This window comes from Rhopilema esculentum, chromosome 12, assembly GCF_057945365.1.
Source record: "Rhopilema esculentum isolate cy_ngs chromosome 12, ASM5794536v1, whole genome shotgun sequence".
Classification (NCBI taxonomy): domain Eukaryota; kingdom Metazoa; phylum Cnidaria; class Scyphozoa; order Rhizostomeae; family Rhizostomatidae; genus Rhopilema; species Rhopilema esculentum.
Genome location: NC_142826.1, coordinates 6,106,253 through 6,123,504, shown reverse-complemented (window position 1 = coordinate 6,123,504; position 17,252 = coordinate 6,106,253). Strand labels below are relative to the sequence as shown.

The window sequence follows — 17,252 nt, the reverse complement described above, 5'->3', positions numbered from 1 at the left end:
TCCTGCAAACTATATTGAACAGCAGTTAAAGAGAATTTAGAGTCATATAAATAATTCCAGCACGAGAGTAAGTAGCACAAAGATGCCAAAAAGTGCTTAAATCCTTAGCTGAGTTGATTTGCTATGGGTCCTTAACATGCTGAAAACCTTTTTTTAATCCCACGAAACTTAATTTGCTCTACGTCAGCTTGACTAACACCCTGAAATTTCTATGTAGGAAGGAAAACATGCATGCAAATACACCCATAAAGCAACTTAATTTGCAAATATAGCAAAATATTAAATTCAACAATTTTGTAATGAACTCATGGACTGAAAATGCGTTGAAAATGTTTCATTAGTGAACGAAAGCTTGAGCAAGCAAGGTTTTGCCCGAGTCTTAAGCTACTTCTGTGTTTGTTTCAGTCCCTGAGACTATCTTTTACAAGCTGTTCATTTGTTCAGAGTGATACTCTAATTCTCCTTCACTTCACGAAAAGATATGGTCTCATAGGCGTGTCTCTGGTATCAAGCTTACAAACACTTTCGGCGAAAGCATCTCGTTGAAGCACCAGCTCCACTTAGTGACACCCATTGTGTGTAAAGTTTCCTTGAAAAAAGAAGTCTGAAAAGTGCTTCTTGAAAAGTGCGATCTTTCTAGGAATCACAACATTTAAACAGAGTGAATGCAAATGTTCTCTTGTGTTTCCAGTAGAACCAATAAAAAGCGCTATCAGGTTGACGCTTAAGATTGAAAATCCTAGTGGTTTTGCAATCTACGTTACTCTTTTCCCTTCAAAACAACCCCTAGCGTCCATGATTAGGCAAAACAAAAACCAACAAATCTCATCAACGTGATTCCTGCGAAACAGTTTCATGAAACCAGGCGGCTTTGCGAATTCTCCTGTGGTAGATCTCATATCTTTAAAAAAGCCACCCTGATGAACAAGACTGACAGCTGGTCAACTAAGGTAGCAAAACTCAAGCTCAAAAGGTAACTCATCATCGATCTTTCTTCTTCTTTTTCTTCAATTTTTTTTTCTTCCGGGTTTTTGTCTTCTCTGTCTGGAAGGTAAAATGATCTATAAAAAAAGCACCAGAATTGGAATTTAGGAAATAAAGCAACCATATAGAATTTGCTTTGATGGAATTCGGTTTTATAAAATTATATTGTTAAACCCTTTTCAAGTAAATATTTTCGCACAATATTTTTAAAAAAGAAAGAATGTTAATAAACACTTACATGCACCTCTTCCCATTCAGAGGAGTCACTTTCCTTTCCCAGCTTGTTGCCTTTATTTTGCCTCTTGGTTTTTTCTTCCCTCTCCTAACGAAAAAGTGACAGATGTCAATTTGAACTTTTCACTTTTAATAAGTATGCACTCTCGACAGTTATCTGATGTGTTGCCACTACAAAGGGGTGCTTTTTGGATGATTTACAACAAAAGTGGCTTTAGAAAAAGGGCTCGGTCGTGGTAAAAATTATTTTGAAATTAAATAAAAAACAGGTACACGCACAAAAGATAGACAACATAGAAAATAGACAGAATTCATTCAAATATACATGCTCTTATTTAGGACCCTTTGCACGACTTTGCTTTTTGTTCACATTCATATTTTCACTGTTATTACGTATATTGTGACATCATTTCTAATAAAAAATTATCATAAGTGGGCCATTTCATACACGATAGACCCATTTCCATTAACATCTTTCAATGAGGTAGAGTTTAGTGTAATTGTCTTTTAAATTCCAGGATATTAAGGTCACAAATCTCCTTCGATTAAGTCTGGAGATTAAATAAGCATACTAAACCCACATGAAAGCAACAAGCAAATTTCACGCTGGTAGCAGTTTCAACCGAGACATCGTCGTCTTTTTAATTTCGGACCGTAACTAATTTTATGGGGCAGTTGGAAGCAATAGAGCTAGAGGGGGATGCTTGAGCTCCGATAAAACATCCCAGCATTGTTCTAACCAAAAAATCTTGCATGGAAATTTGCAGATTCATTGAGCTTCTCGCAGTCCCTCCCCCGTTCTAAATATGATTTTGATGCCTTTATACCAATCCACGTCATTTATATTCTTCGACGTAGCTCGGGTGTTAGCTCGTCAAGATATAGGACCAAACCAAATTTTGGGTCACAGAATATTTAAATTTCTAACAAGGTTAAAGCTTATGCTTAAGACTCCTATTGCGAGACAGACTAATCCTTATTTTGCTTCTTTACATGACGTATTAGCTGACAATCATTACATTCAAACATTATCTAAGCAATTATACATTGACACAAAAGTAAAAAATGATTATGTTGTTACTTTAAAAGTTGCTTAGCAATGACGAATCTTGCGGTTAACCAGTTAATTAAAGTAAAAGACAAAATTGGACGCCGAAATTTTCTCCAGTAAAGAGATAAAAAACCTATTGATTAACTAACTTCACTAGACTTCAGCTGACTGGGTTAAAAAAGAAAAAGCATCAATCAAATCACAAAATTTCAGATACTTTTCTTACCATGTCAGTATCCTCTGCAGAACTGTTAGTTTCATATTCTCGTTCTTTCGAGAGATACTTCTTTCTCTTCTTTGACGTCTTTTTCTTTAATCTCTATGTAGACAAACATTTTCATATTTAAAGCTTGGGTTTCGAATTTTTATAAAAAAACCATAGCGAAACGATTGCTCTTTAATTTGCCTAAAAAGAAGAAACAAGGAATATGCAAAGGCAAAAAACAATTTCATGACAAAAATGCAAAGAGCAATTTTCATCTAAAAAAATTTTGGTTACAAATCCAAGTCGAATATGCTCCACAGTTTGTCATTGCTTGGGTCTTTGGGAATTATGGACCTTTCTTCCGATGTTAGGTAAAAATTACAAAATATTGATCGGCTTAGCAATAGAAAACACTTCAATGGTTGGGATCTTATGGTTCTGTTTAAGAAGATTGGAGAATGAACAAGGAAAGAAATCAAGAAATGTAAGGCCTAAACTAAACTTGAAGCCTCTTATAATGGAAGCTTATATAATTCTAAACATTATATATTTATTAGAATCATTATAATATGTAAAACATCATCAAACAAGGCTTGCTCTGATCATGACTGACAAGACTCATTTTTAGTTTATTATGAAGGATCATTATCAAAAGAACCTTTACATTTGGAAGAATGATCCTGTTCAAAAACAATAAATTCAAGCAATTAAAGATCAATTCATTGGGCAATGTTATCATATTTCACACCTTTGCTCTTTTTCTGTGTTCTATTGATGATTCAGTAGTAGAAGATGACAAAGAAGATGACTTGAATACAACATGAAAGAAAAACAAGAGAAAATCCATTTAGTGCAAGGTCATTTTAAAAGATCAGCTTAAGCAAATAGGCTTTAGGGCATTACATTCAAATTACACATATAATCATATAATCATATAATCAGTTTCATATAATCAAATACGAATTTGAAGCAGAAAGCTCTTGAAACGGAAGAAGCAGATTGTGTGCCTTAAGACATTCGCTGTGTATTTTGTCAACCATTTTTGCATTTGATGAAAATAAAATTTAAGTTTCCTTAAATAAAACTCTTTAAACATCACAAGGCAACTTTACAGATGGCCAATGAATTACTTTGCAATTGGACTTTGCTACTCACCCTTGCTTTTTTTCTCTTCTTCGAAATCTTGTTCTAGTGATAAACATAAAAAATAAATCATGCTTATGCTCTCTTTGATACCAGCAAGAAAACAAATTTGGGGGGCTTGGGCGATTGACCTTTAATCCATCCAAATTATTCCTAAAAAGCGCTTTCAACAATGCACTGCATTACCCTGACTCTGGTATCTTAGAATACTTAAAATATTTTAGCCCCTACCTCCAAATCATGGCATATGCTCTGTTTTCCTTGGTTAAAAGGATAAGGTTAAGGATATCAACAAAAGAGTCACGATAATACATGATACTCCTTTTAAAGTGGAAAAAGTATGATATCATCTAGTATATTAACTTCTAGGCAACATAGAAAAAGTAGTTGTGCATATGTAGGTGAGTTTCAAAATAACTTTTAGGAGTTCTGAATACTCATTATAAATTCAAGGCATTATAGTCAGTGGCGAAGCTAGCCAAAAATTGTTGGTCCTGCTATATGGACAGGGCCACGCCCTTATTCAATAGGAAAAGCCCATGGACAAAAATTCTATTTTGCAGATGAATATTTTCTTAAATTCAGTAAAAGGTAATTTTAAATCGATGTCTATCTTTTGAAAAATAAACCCATACTTAAAGACGTGCTTCAGGGTGCTTACTTTTCAAACAAATCTGTGTTAAATTGTAGTAAGCCTCTACAGCTGAAGTAAAAGTTCAAATTGGTGATAACTAAATTTGACGATAAAAGGGGGTAGGGGTGGCATTTGAAGTTGCATATCATATATTTGTGGTATTCCAGATTTTGGTCTTATAAACCTGACCAATCTAGATACTCTATAAAAAAATTTAAAAATAATTTTAATAAACAACAGAGTTTAAAGTCTGTAGGGGCAAGTTCACATATTCTGCAGAACAATTATTCTGCAGCTGATAAAGAGAGGTACAATTGAATAATGTGTCGCATTATCAATGAAAACAACTTTATTAGCTAAACCATTAGACGAGAAAACAATTCAGGTAGAAAAATGCAAATTCCGCTGAAATTGGTTTATTCTCCAACTCCAAACTTTCAATCACACAACAGTAAATAAAATTATGCTTTCATCGTCCTTGTCCAAGTCTAAGAAAATTTTATTTAGGCCACCATGATATACCGTACCTCAAACGATCGTACAAAGGCCGAAATCAGAGTGCCTCATACAGCCAATTCTTGTTGTTTACATTACTTTCTTGCGAACTTTGGACTCTGTCTTGTTACAAATAAAATTTATGCAGCTCAACTGAGGCAAGTTTTGCTGTCAATAATAATATCATTGGTATTGCCAAAGCAAGCAGAAAATCCGCATTCACATCGCCTCGCCATAATACTTGAACTGGCCTCCTTGCTAGTGTCTCATAGCAGAACGAGAATGCACAAGGCAATTCTTGCAGTCCTGCTCTCAGAAATAGCAGGACCAAAGGTTTTCAAAACAATGCTCTTCGACCTACGTAGGTGAACCCTCGACCAATCAAATCACAACTGCTTACGAAATGTTATGATGATCATTTCGACGAGGTCCTGCTCCCGAGATTGAGCAGGACTGCTCTTTGTTCTAGACTATTGTGAAGCAGGACTGAATTCACAAAAGCCCATTGTGAAGCAGGACCAAACATAGGGTATCATAGTTATGAGCAGGACCAAAATACAGGGTTGCCGTAGAAAAGAACAGGACCTTGAGACTAGCATGGGATGCCTGTATCAGCTGGCGGAACTGGGGACTGTTTATCGATTAGAATTTGAAACTTCCTTTTTGCAAAGAAGAAATTGTTTATTGTTTACAGTAAATCTTATCTTTGGAAATTCTTGGTCCTGCTCAGCAGGACCAGCAGGACCTTTGACTTCGCCACTGATTATAGTAGACAGTCATCTAAAATGTTGCTTCTAGAAATAAAACTGTCCTGTGTTCAGGAAAACAATCCTTACAGCTTTTGCCAGAATTCTGTTCCTATGCTTCTCTTGCCGTTTTCTGTAAGCCTAAAGATAAAAATGAAAAACTGTCAAAACCTGAGATGTTATACCTCATGCCTTTTCGTGAAGAAATTTTTGCAAAGGTAACAAACCACCTGCATGGATCAACTTATGATGGTGATTGCCCATCCAGCATTATTTGCTGTACAAAGTCCTTCAGGACCTAAGGGGGAATCAGGGTATCATCTACCCATGACTGCCTAACCTTTTATTTCTAAATGCGCGACTACCACCAGTTTGTAACCAAAATGTTTGATGTAATGATTTATAATGTCAACAATGAGGAAATGATGCTTTGTTTCCATTAACAACTTGATGCTTTGTTCAGGAATACCGTAACTTTTAGAGACAGGCGAAAAGAAAATACATTTAAATTGACCAGCTAAGTAAAAACATAAGATAAAACTTGAAATCAATCAAAGCCACCATCTAGAAGTTTGATGTTTTAAAGTTCTTCTTCAGAGGATGAATCATAATCAGATTCCAATTGGTTGAAAAATCCTCTCCCTTGTCCTCCCTGATTGCATTATCTATGTTTTCAGATTCTTTTGGAGCTTTGAGACTCTTTTTATTATAGCATTTCTTTCCATTATGGTCCAGTTCTTATTGTTGTCGCTTATTATTAACATTTGTTGTTTCCGCTCATGTGTAACCAACATTTGATGTGGGTAATCAAGGTTTACGAAACAATAGACTTCGAAAAAAATTTGTTGCAGATTATGGAAATCTGGCAATTTCTGGACGGATTGACATTGTTGCTAATTTTCCCCTAAGCGTTCTACCTTTCTCTTGCAGGCAAAACATGCTTTTGCGAGGACGGTCAATAGCTCACATCCATAATTTGGCAAAGGGCAATGGCGATTGCCCGTGTGAAACTTAAAAGGCCTGTCTGTCTCTAGAGAATAATCTAGCATGATCATTTGTCTCCATTAAAAGTTTAGTGGTTTGAAAATACAAATTTGGATATCTTTGTAGTTACAATTTGATAGCAGTGAAGAAGGTGACAGTACGCCAAGGCAGGGCCTCCGACGAAGGGGGGGCCAGGGGGGCCTTGGCCCCCCCACTTTTTTGCAAAACAATAGAGCTTTTTTCAAAATCTTTTGTTATGTGTGTTAATTTTCCCAAGGCATGCCTCAAATATCATGACAGACAATAACTGAATAATTTCTCATGGGGAATATTATCAACCTATTATTTGCATACCTCATTCATTTCTTCCTCAAACTTTGCCAATGTTGATGACCCTTGATTCTTTTTGTCAATCAAACTTCTCACTTCATCCCTAAAAATATTTTGGAAATTAGTAAATTGTGACTGGGTAGCTCAGTTGGTAGAGCAATGGGTTGGATTCCTGCCCTCATTGCATCATTGGCTCACATTCGCTTTGCTAATGTATTTTTAAAATCACAATGTTTGGGAAAATTTAAAAATTGCTAATAAACTGCAAAAATTCAAAGCAAATATTTCACAAAATTGGCCAAAAATTTACAAAAAATTTAACTAATATGAAATTTCATAATGAAGAAGCAAAATATTGTGTGGTGTAATATTTTCTAGCAAAAATTTCTGTGATTTCTACATTAGAAACTGATTGATTTAATCATGATTTCATGCAAAGCTCTAAACATAATCGGTAAACATTCACTGCTTTTGAAACATGTTAACAACTTAGGACAAAGAGACAATACAAATCACCATGTTGGCCTTGGTCGATTCAGGTAGTCCCTTGCGGTTGGACCAGAGGCAGTATAACCAGAAGAACGAGATGCAGCAACTGGATTTACAAATGCCTGCAAGCAAATGGTTCTGCTGTAAGAAATAGATCGGGTAAACAATCTAAGAAACTGCAAACTATGCTCCTATAAATTACCCACCCAACATATACCAAATCTAGGATAAATCACAATCATTCTAGTTTACAAACAAAAGTTTCGCAAAATTGAGATATAACTTACTATCCTGTTATCTCTTTTACCCATGTTCTCTTCAACTTCTTTTGGATCCACTGATCAGTGTTTAGATCTTACATTTGCGCTGTTGTTGTGGTTCAAAGGACTAGTTGTTGCAGTTGTCTAAACCCAAGTTGCACTTCCCGCGGCTTTATGTTGAAAATTGTTCCTCTTTGCTGAATTCTCCGGAATTCTCTTATCGTTTTCTACTGCTAAGCGCTTATTCCAGCCCGAGCCCAGTTTAATAATACGCCAGTATGGAAAGCATAATCTTTTTGAAGGGTAATCAGCCGGAGGAAGGGGGCCAACCTTTATATTGGTTTACTGTGGCTAGAGAGACAATCATTCCCCTAGTTGGTATGGTACAAAAGGCCCTGCTGAAAAGTTCTATCTCGGTTGCATTGAAATTCCCTCCAAGCTGGCCAAAGTCAAGTATGATTGGTTTAACCTAAAACAGGACTCCACATCCATCTAATGGCCACCTCACCAGAGACTTATTTCCCGTACTGGCTAGTGCTAACCTCCATCATTTCCAAACCTTCTTCCATCCAAAAACTTTAAATGTTAATGTTATGTCCATGAGTAGGTAAATCTTTTCTTCCCCTTTTGCTATCATTATTGGAGAAAAACAAACATCTTCTTGCAAAAACTAGTTCGCTAAATAAGGAAACTTTATGCATTTTTCGTAAAAATTCCGTCCAGAAGACATGATTCCAGAGATAAAAAAAAATAAAAAAACTATAGAACTGAGTACCTTCAAATTTAAGAAAAAGCTCTAATATAAAAAACGTTTGTTACCTTGTGTTTCTGTAGGTAGTTTTTCTATCTAAAAAGTAGCTCTTTAGCACTTTGGTTTTTACGAAACCCTTAGGGAACTTTTAGTATTACGATCACCAAACAAGAACTAGTCCAATCTAAAAAAAATAGTCTCAAGTTTAGTTTCTTATAAAAAGATGTGTTCGATGTTACATCTCTTCTTTCGAGGTTACGTTTGAAAAAGAAGATTTCAATGGCGAAAACTAACGAACAAGAATGATGTTTTTGAAAGCTTTCTTTATTCTTTTGTAAATCTCTATAATTCCTAAATTACTTTCATCACCCAAAAGTCCAAGAAAACATCAATCTTCTTCAAAATGGCCACACAAATTACAAACCCTTTTGTAACTGTTTCTCAAGAAAGTCTATTTCACTAACTAATCTACTTTATGTTTAGTGACGAAGCGTTGAGATAACAGAGAGGGTCGGCACAAGGGAGCATTCTAATCATATAATGTATTTGTGTGATCAGCCATAAATCAAAGATAGGAGTATCATGAATAGGAGGACAATGTTTAGCAAAGTATCATGCAATGGCGGCGCCAAGGGGGAAGGGGGGAACTACACCCCCCATATTTGTCAAAACATGGTCCACATATTTCTTCTAAAAATTAATAAAAGCGCTAGGTAGGGGTAGATCATATTTTTGCCAAAGGAATTTTTACCTGGTACAAAGCACTGAATAAGGCAAAGGGGTGTGGACTCACTGGTCATGCCCATTACCCTCCCACTCTGCAGTAGCTGGCGCCGCCACTGCTTTTATGCGCAATCAAAAAACACAAGTATCCCTCCCACCACCAATAGCCCCTTTAAAAATACTCAAGCACAAGTTTCAGATAGATGAGAGAAAATAATTTCCAATTCCTGTCAGCAGTCAAGATTTCATGAACTCTTTTACAAGCACATCCAGGTTGAAATGAGTTAAAATTTTGAATCCTGTGAAGAAAAACTGCAAGCATTCTTGTTATGTTGGGAAAAATTAATAACAGTATAAAGGATTCAAAAAATTGCAAAGTCGATTGAAAGATTCAAACAACAACTGTGTCAAATAGTTCATTGGTAATTGGAAAATATACTTTTCAAAGTCTTGTTAGATCGATTATACATTTTTCATTTAAATTATGGATAGCAATAGCATTTGCAGCGAAAATCATCACCCCAATGAGATTATTTTTATTGGTTTGATAAATCTGTTTTATCCAGATAAATCACAATGCTTTAGTGGCCAAGAATTATTTCATCAAATATGAAAATACAAAGTTGCTGAAATGAAGATAGCAGTGCCTCCGTTTTAGAATTGAAACTACGAATAAAAAGTGTACATCTATGCAGTTTTACAACAAGCTTCGGTGCTAACTACGACGAAAGTCTGAGCAAATGTCCAACTAAATATCTGCGTCAGCTTTAGAATGGCGCTCGCGATCGCTTGGGGATTCCATGCGCTGTGATTTTGACCTATGACTTTTTGATGACCTTTCCTCCCTAAATGATCCAGACCTTTCACCTCTGTCCAGAGAGAGAGCTGACCCACGGTGGTCTGAGGACGTATCCGAGGCATGATCTGAGCCGTACGATCGATAGCCACGTGAATTGATCCGCTCGATACGGTAACGTGTCTCTTCAAAGGATCGTAGCAAATCGTTGATTCTTTTCCCTTGACTCATGTGCTGGTTGCGTATGACATTCTGCAAAGTCAATAAAGAATCATATTAAAAGACGGTTTTCTCAAAGCATAACTATCGGTGCTCTTTCGATTTCACATAGACGAAACCTGGAGAAAATTCATGCTTCAATTTTTTTTGACAGAAAACTTCATTGAAAGTGAAACGACATGAAACGGTGCATTACATATTGGCAAAAAAATCAAGCATGATTGGCCACAAGGGGATAAAGTCAATGAAGTGGCAACTTCTTCTTGCCTTTAACATCGTGAGATGTTTTAAAACGATGTGCTGCTTTAAAAAGTACAAGAAGACGCTCTCTGAAAAACTTTTTTTCAAAATACAATAGCAAAAAGTAGAAAACGGAGGCTCGACCCTCCCCTAGCCCTCTACACCTCTGCGGTTTCAAACAAAATTTTGCATCACCAAGCCAAATAAGATGCCATTTTGGTCAAGTCGGATAGAGACCTAGCCTAAAGTTAGATAATTTAGTCAAATTTTTCAGATTTTGTATGTAATGATTGGATGGGTGGTTTAATTTTCAAGGAGAATTCTACAATCTGTCATATTTATCCTGCTAAACAAGTTCCCTTCACTTGAACCACCCCTGCATGCATCCCAGGCTACATTCGTTACATGATTATTATGTCCCCGTGATTGGTGAATGGACGCGTGTGTAGCTGTGATTGGCAAATAAACCAATATCTAGTGGGGTGCGACGCAGACCATTATCGCTGGGTGACTTGAGAGAAGAGTGCCCTGGGTGGAGGCAGTGACGGGGACATTTGTTTTCATTGTAAATGATGGAATAAATCCCTGTATCGCTAAAACAATTTTTCATCGATTAGACGACCTTTTAACTCACAAAGCTTTGAGCAAATACCAGAAGCAAATGTCAATCGAATCTTCCTCTTATGAAACCGCTGTTGTTTAAATTTCACATCATTAAGCGAAATTACTGAAACCGAACTCTTTCGTTAATTCAACACACGAACAAAATATGCAAAACACAATGCTTTATCTACGAAGCGTAAGTACAAAAGGCTTCGGCTTCTGAGGACAGCTTAGTTTACTGAAGGCCCTTGGGAAGTGAGGGGGGGGGGGGTAACCTGGGAAATGAGATATGCTTATTTCGGCACCGGAAATTGTGGCAACTGGGCAACGGGGACTGGGAGAATCATTCTGGGATTGTGATTTCCAGTAAATTGAATGATTGAGCTTTTAAAACCACACTGCGACGGAGGTTTAATCGTCTACTTGGAACAGAATTTTGAATAATATTAACGGAAGCTGGATTAAGACCACCCCACCCCCTTCAGGATCCTCTTTATTGAACAGCTCTCTGTCCTTTCAGAATTTTTACTTAGGTACTTCCAGAATTCTTGTCTTTTCGCGGAAAGGAGTGGCTATTAGTCATGCAAATATTATGTACGATCATTCATTGATCAAATTTCCTTCGTTGTGTTTCAAGTTTCATTGATATATGTCCATCACGAGATAATGTGGGTGGAAAATTAAATACCCTAAAAGTAGATATACCAAAATGGCAAATATGACTCTTTAAGATCAAAATCTCTATTTTATGGCATACAGAAAGAAATAAATATCACTGAACCTAATGATCATTTACAAATCTATTTATTCTTATGATAGTTTTGAGGGATTAAATGAATTTTGTGCAGCTGACGGAATACAACATGCATGTACCTCATTGAATTGTGACTTAATTGAATCATTGAATCGTGAATTTAGAAATTAAATTTCAATGGAAACTCATCAAAATTCCAAACTTTTCTTCTTTGAAGTGTCCCAGAACAAGATTAGAACTTTTTTCACTATCAATTTACCAATAATCAAGGCATCAACCTTACCAATTTAGCAGTATAAATATATATCTTCCTAAATTGGAGACAAAAATGATTTCAACATAACCAAGTAGCCTTGTCATGGGGATGGAGCTGGGAAAGACCTTGGACAACGCCTGACAGTGCATCTGTTAGTTATCATTTGCCTCTATCACAATTTGTTTAATACTACATATTATGAATATCAGTTTTGATCTGATCCTGCACCAAGGGGGATAGGTTTTGTGGTATGTCCAGTTCACCCTCTTGCATGGGATCTAATCCAGGTGTGGTACAAGCCAGAAATATGTGAGGTGGACAATGAAACAAGGGCCTTGCTCAGAAACCTCTTGACTCCACATCCATTTAACTGCTTGAAGTCACCTTGTTTAAATACATTTGCAAGGGAAACAGTGATGATGCAGACATTTTCATTTTCAGCTTGATTCTCAATATATCATATAATCAAAAGTTTATTTCTATATTTTCAAACTCTTATGGCCCCTACATCACATTCTATTCTGATTTGAACAGGTCTAATTAGTGTTTTATCAGGCATTGAAGCTTGAAGGTAATTATTGAAGACCAGGAAGAAAATCTACAATTACAAAAATAAACTAAAGATTTTGAACAGAGTCATTCATTGAAAAAAGTGGGGTGGACACACTAGTCCAACATGTGGTGTTGCCTCTGACCTAATATTTGGAATCAAAATAAGGATAAGGTGAATGGTCCTCTGTACTTTTTCTCAGTATTGGCACCTACGGCAAAGTCATTACTGCAAATGCTTTAATGTGGAAATCAGGGTACGGTGTGAATAGCATTTTTTCTCAGCAGTAACTTAGTAACCAGTTGAGATACACCACCGAGTTCATCAAAATTTATTATGGTCACTGTACAAAAAAACTTTTTTTTGGTACACTTGAATGTTGAATGATCAAGCAGCTTGATGCCAAAGGCAAATCTGACAGGAGGTTGGGGTGGGGTGACACACCTTTTTGGTACATTCTTGAGAAATTTTGCAGAGACATCTGACAATAGTGAAGCAATATTGTCTTCATAGTTTATTTGAATGCTGATGGCTTTCTACACAAATGCTTATTACATAGGCGTAATTCTTACTTAATAGAGACAGTATTGGAACCAAAAGTAACCATGTTAAAACATAGACCAAGTATCAATGAACAGAGCATCATAAAATTTTTTGGTCAGGATATGTGGTAACATCCTTTAGATGACCAGATGGGTGTAGGAGGAAGCACTGCTCATTTGAAAAGATAATATTTTAAATTTATTGACTTTAGTTTGGATCGAATCCTTACTGAGTAAACTTAAATATACAAAATAAAGTCTCTGGTATGCATTTTTTGTGTTGGAATTCAGGCTATTAAGAAAAACAGTGGGCAACATTTGGTTTTTTGTCTATAAACCTACAGACAATTGAGATTATTGTGGAGGATAATCATTGCATTTGCATTGTATTGAGTTAGCTCCGACTGTCTTTTTTCAGATTACAGAATTTATCACAGCATGGACTCCAATGTGTGTAAAATCTACCTTGCATTAGAGGAGGCAAATCACAAGGTTAACATCACAGCACTTTATGGTTAATAGAGAATAAATCTTAATGGAAAGAATGCTTTGAAATGCTGTCTATGAATCTACAAAATATATGTTCTTTGCTTATATGTTTTATTTATAAGTCTATACCACAGATTTTGCCATTAACATCCTGTTTATAATTTTCATTACCATACCGTGATTGCTTTGGCTTTTCAGCAGAATGCTTATACATCAAATTTCAATAAACCTGTGATAGAATTAGCTATAAATTTGCAAAATATGATAATGGGAAAGACATTGAAAACATCTGTCTGTTATAAAACAAACAGTAACTAAGCCGTTAAATGAATTATTTTCCAATGATCTATTTCAGGAATTTTAAGCACCAAAGTAATGGGCAAGACCGTTCTCAAGTGAAAAATATGTTGATGGTCATCAACATCTGGCAGTGGTGACATGCTAATAATTTATTTGACAGTTAGAGAAACACGTGCAAACTTCATTTCATACTGCTGGCAACGCTCGGTATACTTTGCAATAGTCTTAAAATGTGTCTTTCCTTTTCAAATATTCATAATATACTTATTATTAACTTTAAAATATACTTACAAAGTCATGCACTAATACATTTGACTCTTCCTCAAATTTCATGATGCTAACTTCCAATTCGTCAAGAGCATCAGTGAAGAAATTTCTATCCCTGATACTCGTCTTTCGGCTCGGCCTGTCCCGTTTTCTCTCAATTTCTGGACTCGATGCAAAATCATAAGGCACATCCTTGCTCTCTCGGCGGCTGCCGCCACGAGGAGAATTGCGACCATGGTGTCCGAGAAGCTCATCTTCGTACCTTCCACGCGACATACTGCTTTAGTTCCTATTTGCTTCTTGATCTCAAAGTTAGCTGCACGCAGGCTCTCTTCAGGTGACTGAACTTGATAGTTTAAAAAACTGTTGTTGCGGAGAGTGGTTGGCTCGTCCGTCACTGATGGATGTGGTCTGATGCGATTAGGTTGCAAAGCTGGATGCTTATTTGTTTGCTAATTCTTCAACAATGTTTGCTGTGGAAGTGCTTCCCAGTTTCTTTATGCAACCACCGTACAAAAAAGCCCCTGGGTGCAACCTCAGGCATCAGAACTGATCACTAGGGGCATCAAATTTGAACATTTTGAGAACAACAACAGCAACTTTTGATATTGGTTGGTTGGTTGGGTCAGAATTTGGAAAATGCACGAGATGATTGAAGTTTGAAACAAAGTTTAAATACTTAAGAACTTAAAGCCCCTTTTCATGTTTGATGGGTTTCGTGGTAGGGGACAGGAGGAGGCAGGTGCCCCTTTGCAAATGACATCTAAAAACATTTGTCGGTTGAACCACAATTTATAATCGTGCAATTTCTAAAGACTCTCCATTTTTAAAGGATCTGGAGAAGAGCTCCAATTTTTATTCATATGAAACTTTTTCAGATAAACCAAAATTTGAGACCCTGTTAAAAAAATTATATTTTGAATTTCTACGAATCCAAAGCCATGAAGCCCTTTACAAGACAGTCCGATTCCCGGGACGAATCAATTCTTTTTTCTCTTTATGATTTGTCGAATTGTGATTTCAAGGTTCGAACTGAGTTTTTGGATACTGAATTCAACTTTAAGACGACATCAACGTTGGTAGTTTCAATTTTTTATGAACAATGAAGCCTTTGAAGATTAAATTTAGAATAAGACGAAGATGACTCACCAGCAATTTCAGTAGTAAAAGATGAGGCAAAACATGTAATTTGCCTATTCCTGACCTATAGTTTCTCAAAAATCATTTGCCAAATGATGTGAACAAAATTAGTATGCAAACCCATTCTTGTTGGTCAGGAATTACATCCTTATATCATATCATATCAAAGCAGTAATGTCACATTGACACAGTTGTAATAAAAGATGTCTGAAGAAGTTACAATTCAACATACAACACAGTTGATGAAGTCTAAATAATTAAGCAAAGCATATCAATGCAAACGTTTTTTACACTGGGGTTTTTCTATGTTTTATTATCTGTACGTCATAGTCAAAATCAAACTACGATTCTATATGCATAAATAGTGTTCTTTCCACCCATACAATGAATGTCATCTTTGAGGCAAGGCCGCTGGAAACTGTTCCTGCACCTATTTGTTGCTATCTTGCCATGTGCTTGGAAGCTGTCGTCATGGTAACTGTTTTCATAGAGGCAATGTCCTGAAAAGTTATCGAGAGTAAGTTCAGCTTTAGCATTGTATTGTAAGCCCAAGGGGGTCACTCGAACTTTTCACACACAGAGAGATCCCTTCCGATATTTATGGGAAACAGTTTTCTTTGTGATTTGATGTGTAGCATGTGCTTCCCGGAACTGATTGTTATTGTATGTAATTTAATAATGTCATCATCTCTATATGGATCTTTGTACTCTGTTGTTTGTACAGTATGTCTGTTGTTCTGTCTTGATGTGTTGATTAACAAACTGTGATGTTGTATAGAATGATTAGATCTAAATTGTAAAGTTCAGTTGTTGGATTGAATATGACATGAACATATGAGAACTTGTATTTGTCTTCCTCGCTACAGATGCTTTTGAGCACTTATGGGTCCACCTAACACATAACAATATCCAAAAGGGAATAAAAGAACAAACGTTAATTTACATCAAAGATACTGGAATAGTGACTGGATAGGAAACTGCGCAGACAACAATAGGCGATTACGTTTATCTTCCAATCGCGTGTTTTGGAAAAGTTGTAGGGTATAGTCATTTCCGGTTTTAGTCTCACGACCAGGACATTCACCGAAAAAAGCAACATCCAAGAATGGATTTCACCTATTTTAATGGCCAAATCGACGAAGAATTACTTGAACTTGTTGTCGAGGTAATGTAGTCCGTTTCTTTGTGTACTTTAAAGGCGCTGCAGCCATTATCTCTGTCTCCGCGAATAAGAATTTAAGTCATGGCGATGTAGGCCCTTCTATCAAACTTCAATATTTCATTTTCTAACGAGTAACTGCAAGAATGCCGATTGAACATAATGTATGTTCGATGAACCAGGGATAATGCTAGTGAAAATGTTGATTTACATTATAATTAGGCCTAGGAAGATACTTGTTTTAAATTAATGATGTTGGCTTTGGCTTGATTTTTCATCGACACGGCAGCAGCACCAGTCAACATATAAACAAATCACGAAACAATAAAATGGAAAGTTTCTCGTCTAATCATGTTTCCCGTTTTTGTTATACTTTTGAGGGTACAGAGCTGTGCACCCCTGTAGCAGGTGTACGTCTGGTTAAATTATTATTGATGTTTTCCTTTTTGGAAACCACTATTAAATTTTGTGATGACAGTCAAATTTTGTTATTCACCAACAAACGAGGAGCAATGCAAAGAAAAGGAAAGTTAAAGAGCCATATCGTAAGAAAAAGGGGGTGACTTTAAAGGAGAAAGAACATGATGCCCCTCAGATTTGTATGAATTCAATCATTAAGGGTGCTTTAGAATCGATGGCCAACAAGACGGTTTTGATGGAAATGTATGGAAAGTTCTTCAGAGGCTACTGGAACTTGCAGGACCTGCTGATACAATAGGCTTCCCAAGAGGTCTTTTTAAGAACAAATTGGAAAGCAAAACCAATTATCTGGATTCCATGTGGGAAAATTTCCAGAAAGTATGGAGGATGAAAATGTTAGAACAAATGTGCAAGCCCACTTGAAATGCTCAGCTATCAGGCAAAAGTTAATATTTCTAAAAATACTTCAACAATTGAATATGGATGAA

At 36.2% G+C, this 17,252-nt stretch overlaps 4 protein-coding genes across 5 annotated transcripts in view; 1 reads left to right on the top strand and 3 right to left on the bottom strand.

Annotated features, from left to right (window-relative positions):
* Positions 1-246: 246 nt before the first annotated feature.
* LOC135681115 (uncharacterized) lies at positions 247-8,209 on the bottom strand. Of its 2 annotated transcripts, none has more exons than XM_089111899.1 (9): positions 7,583-8,209; positions 7,323-7,417; positions 6,831-6,909; positions 5,583-5,633; positions 3,630-3,662; positions 3,223-3,282; positions 2,496-2,588; positions 1,223-1,306; positions 247-1,040 (listed from the first exon to the last, which is right to left on the bottom strand). In XM_089111899.1, exons 1-9 carry the CDS (start codon positions 7,604-7,606, stop codon positions 1,008-1,010), a joined length of 552 nt encoding a protein of 183 aa, XP_088968025.1. In that variant the 5' UTR covers positions 7,607-8,209; the 3' UTR covers positions 247-1,007. The 2 variants fall into 2 exon arrangements, with proteins under 2 accessions (XP_088968025.1, XP_065051486.2); XM_065195414.2 differs by having other exon boundaries at positions 247-1,044; positions 7,583-7,970.
* A 118-nt stretch (positions 8,210-8,327) lies between these two features.
* On the bottom strand, positions 8,328-14,623 carry LOC148958719 (uncharacterized). Its single transcript, XM_089111900.1, has 2 exons — positions 14,070-14,623; positions 8,328-10,077 (listed from the first exon to the last, which is right to left on the bottom strand). The coding sequence occupies exons 1-2, from the start codon at positions 14,319-14,321 to the stop codon at positions 9,778-9,780; spliced, it is 552 nt and encodes a 183-aa protein (XP_088968026.1). The 5' UTR covers positions 14,322-14,623; the 3' UTR covers positions 8,328-9,777.
* Positions 14,624-15,401: 778 nt separating this feature from the next.
* LOC135681653 (uncharacterized) overlaps positions 15,402-17,252 on the bottom strand; it is a 36,744-nt gene continuing 34,893 nt past the window's right edge. The window contains exon 29 of the mRNA XM_089111851.1: positions 15,402-15,685. Coding sequence (XP_088967977.1) covers positions 15,522-15,685 — 164 coding nt within the window. The 3' untranslated portion in view covers positions 15,402-15,521. The remainder of the gene's footprint in view (positions 15,686-17,252) is intronic.
* The window catches only part of LOC135681804 (spermatogenesis-associated protein 17), an 89,891-nt gene continuing 88,524 nt past the window's right edge, over positions 15,886-17,252 (top strand). Inside the window, exon 1 of the mRNA XM_089111894.1 lies at positions 15,886-16,350. The gene's annotated coding sequence lies outside the window, so the exon portion shown is untranslated. The remainder of the gene's footprint in view (positions 16,351-17,252) is intronic.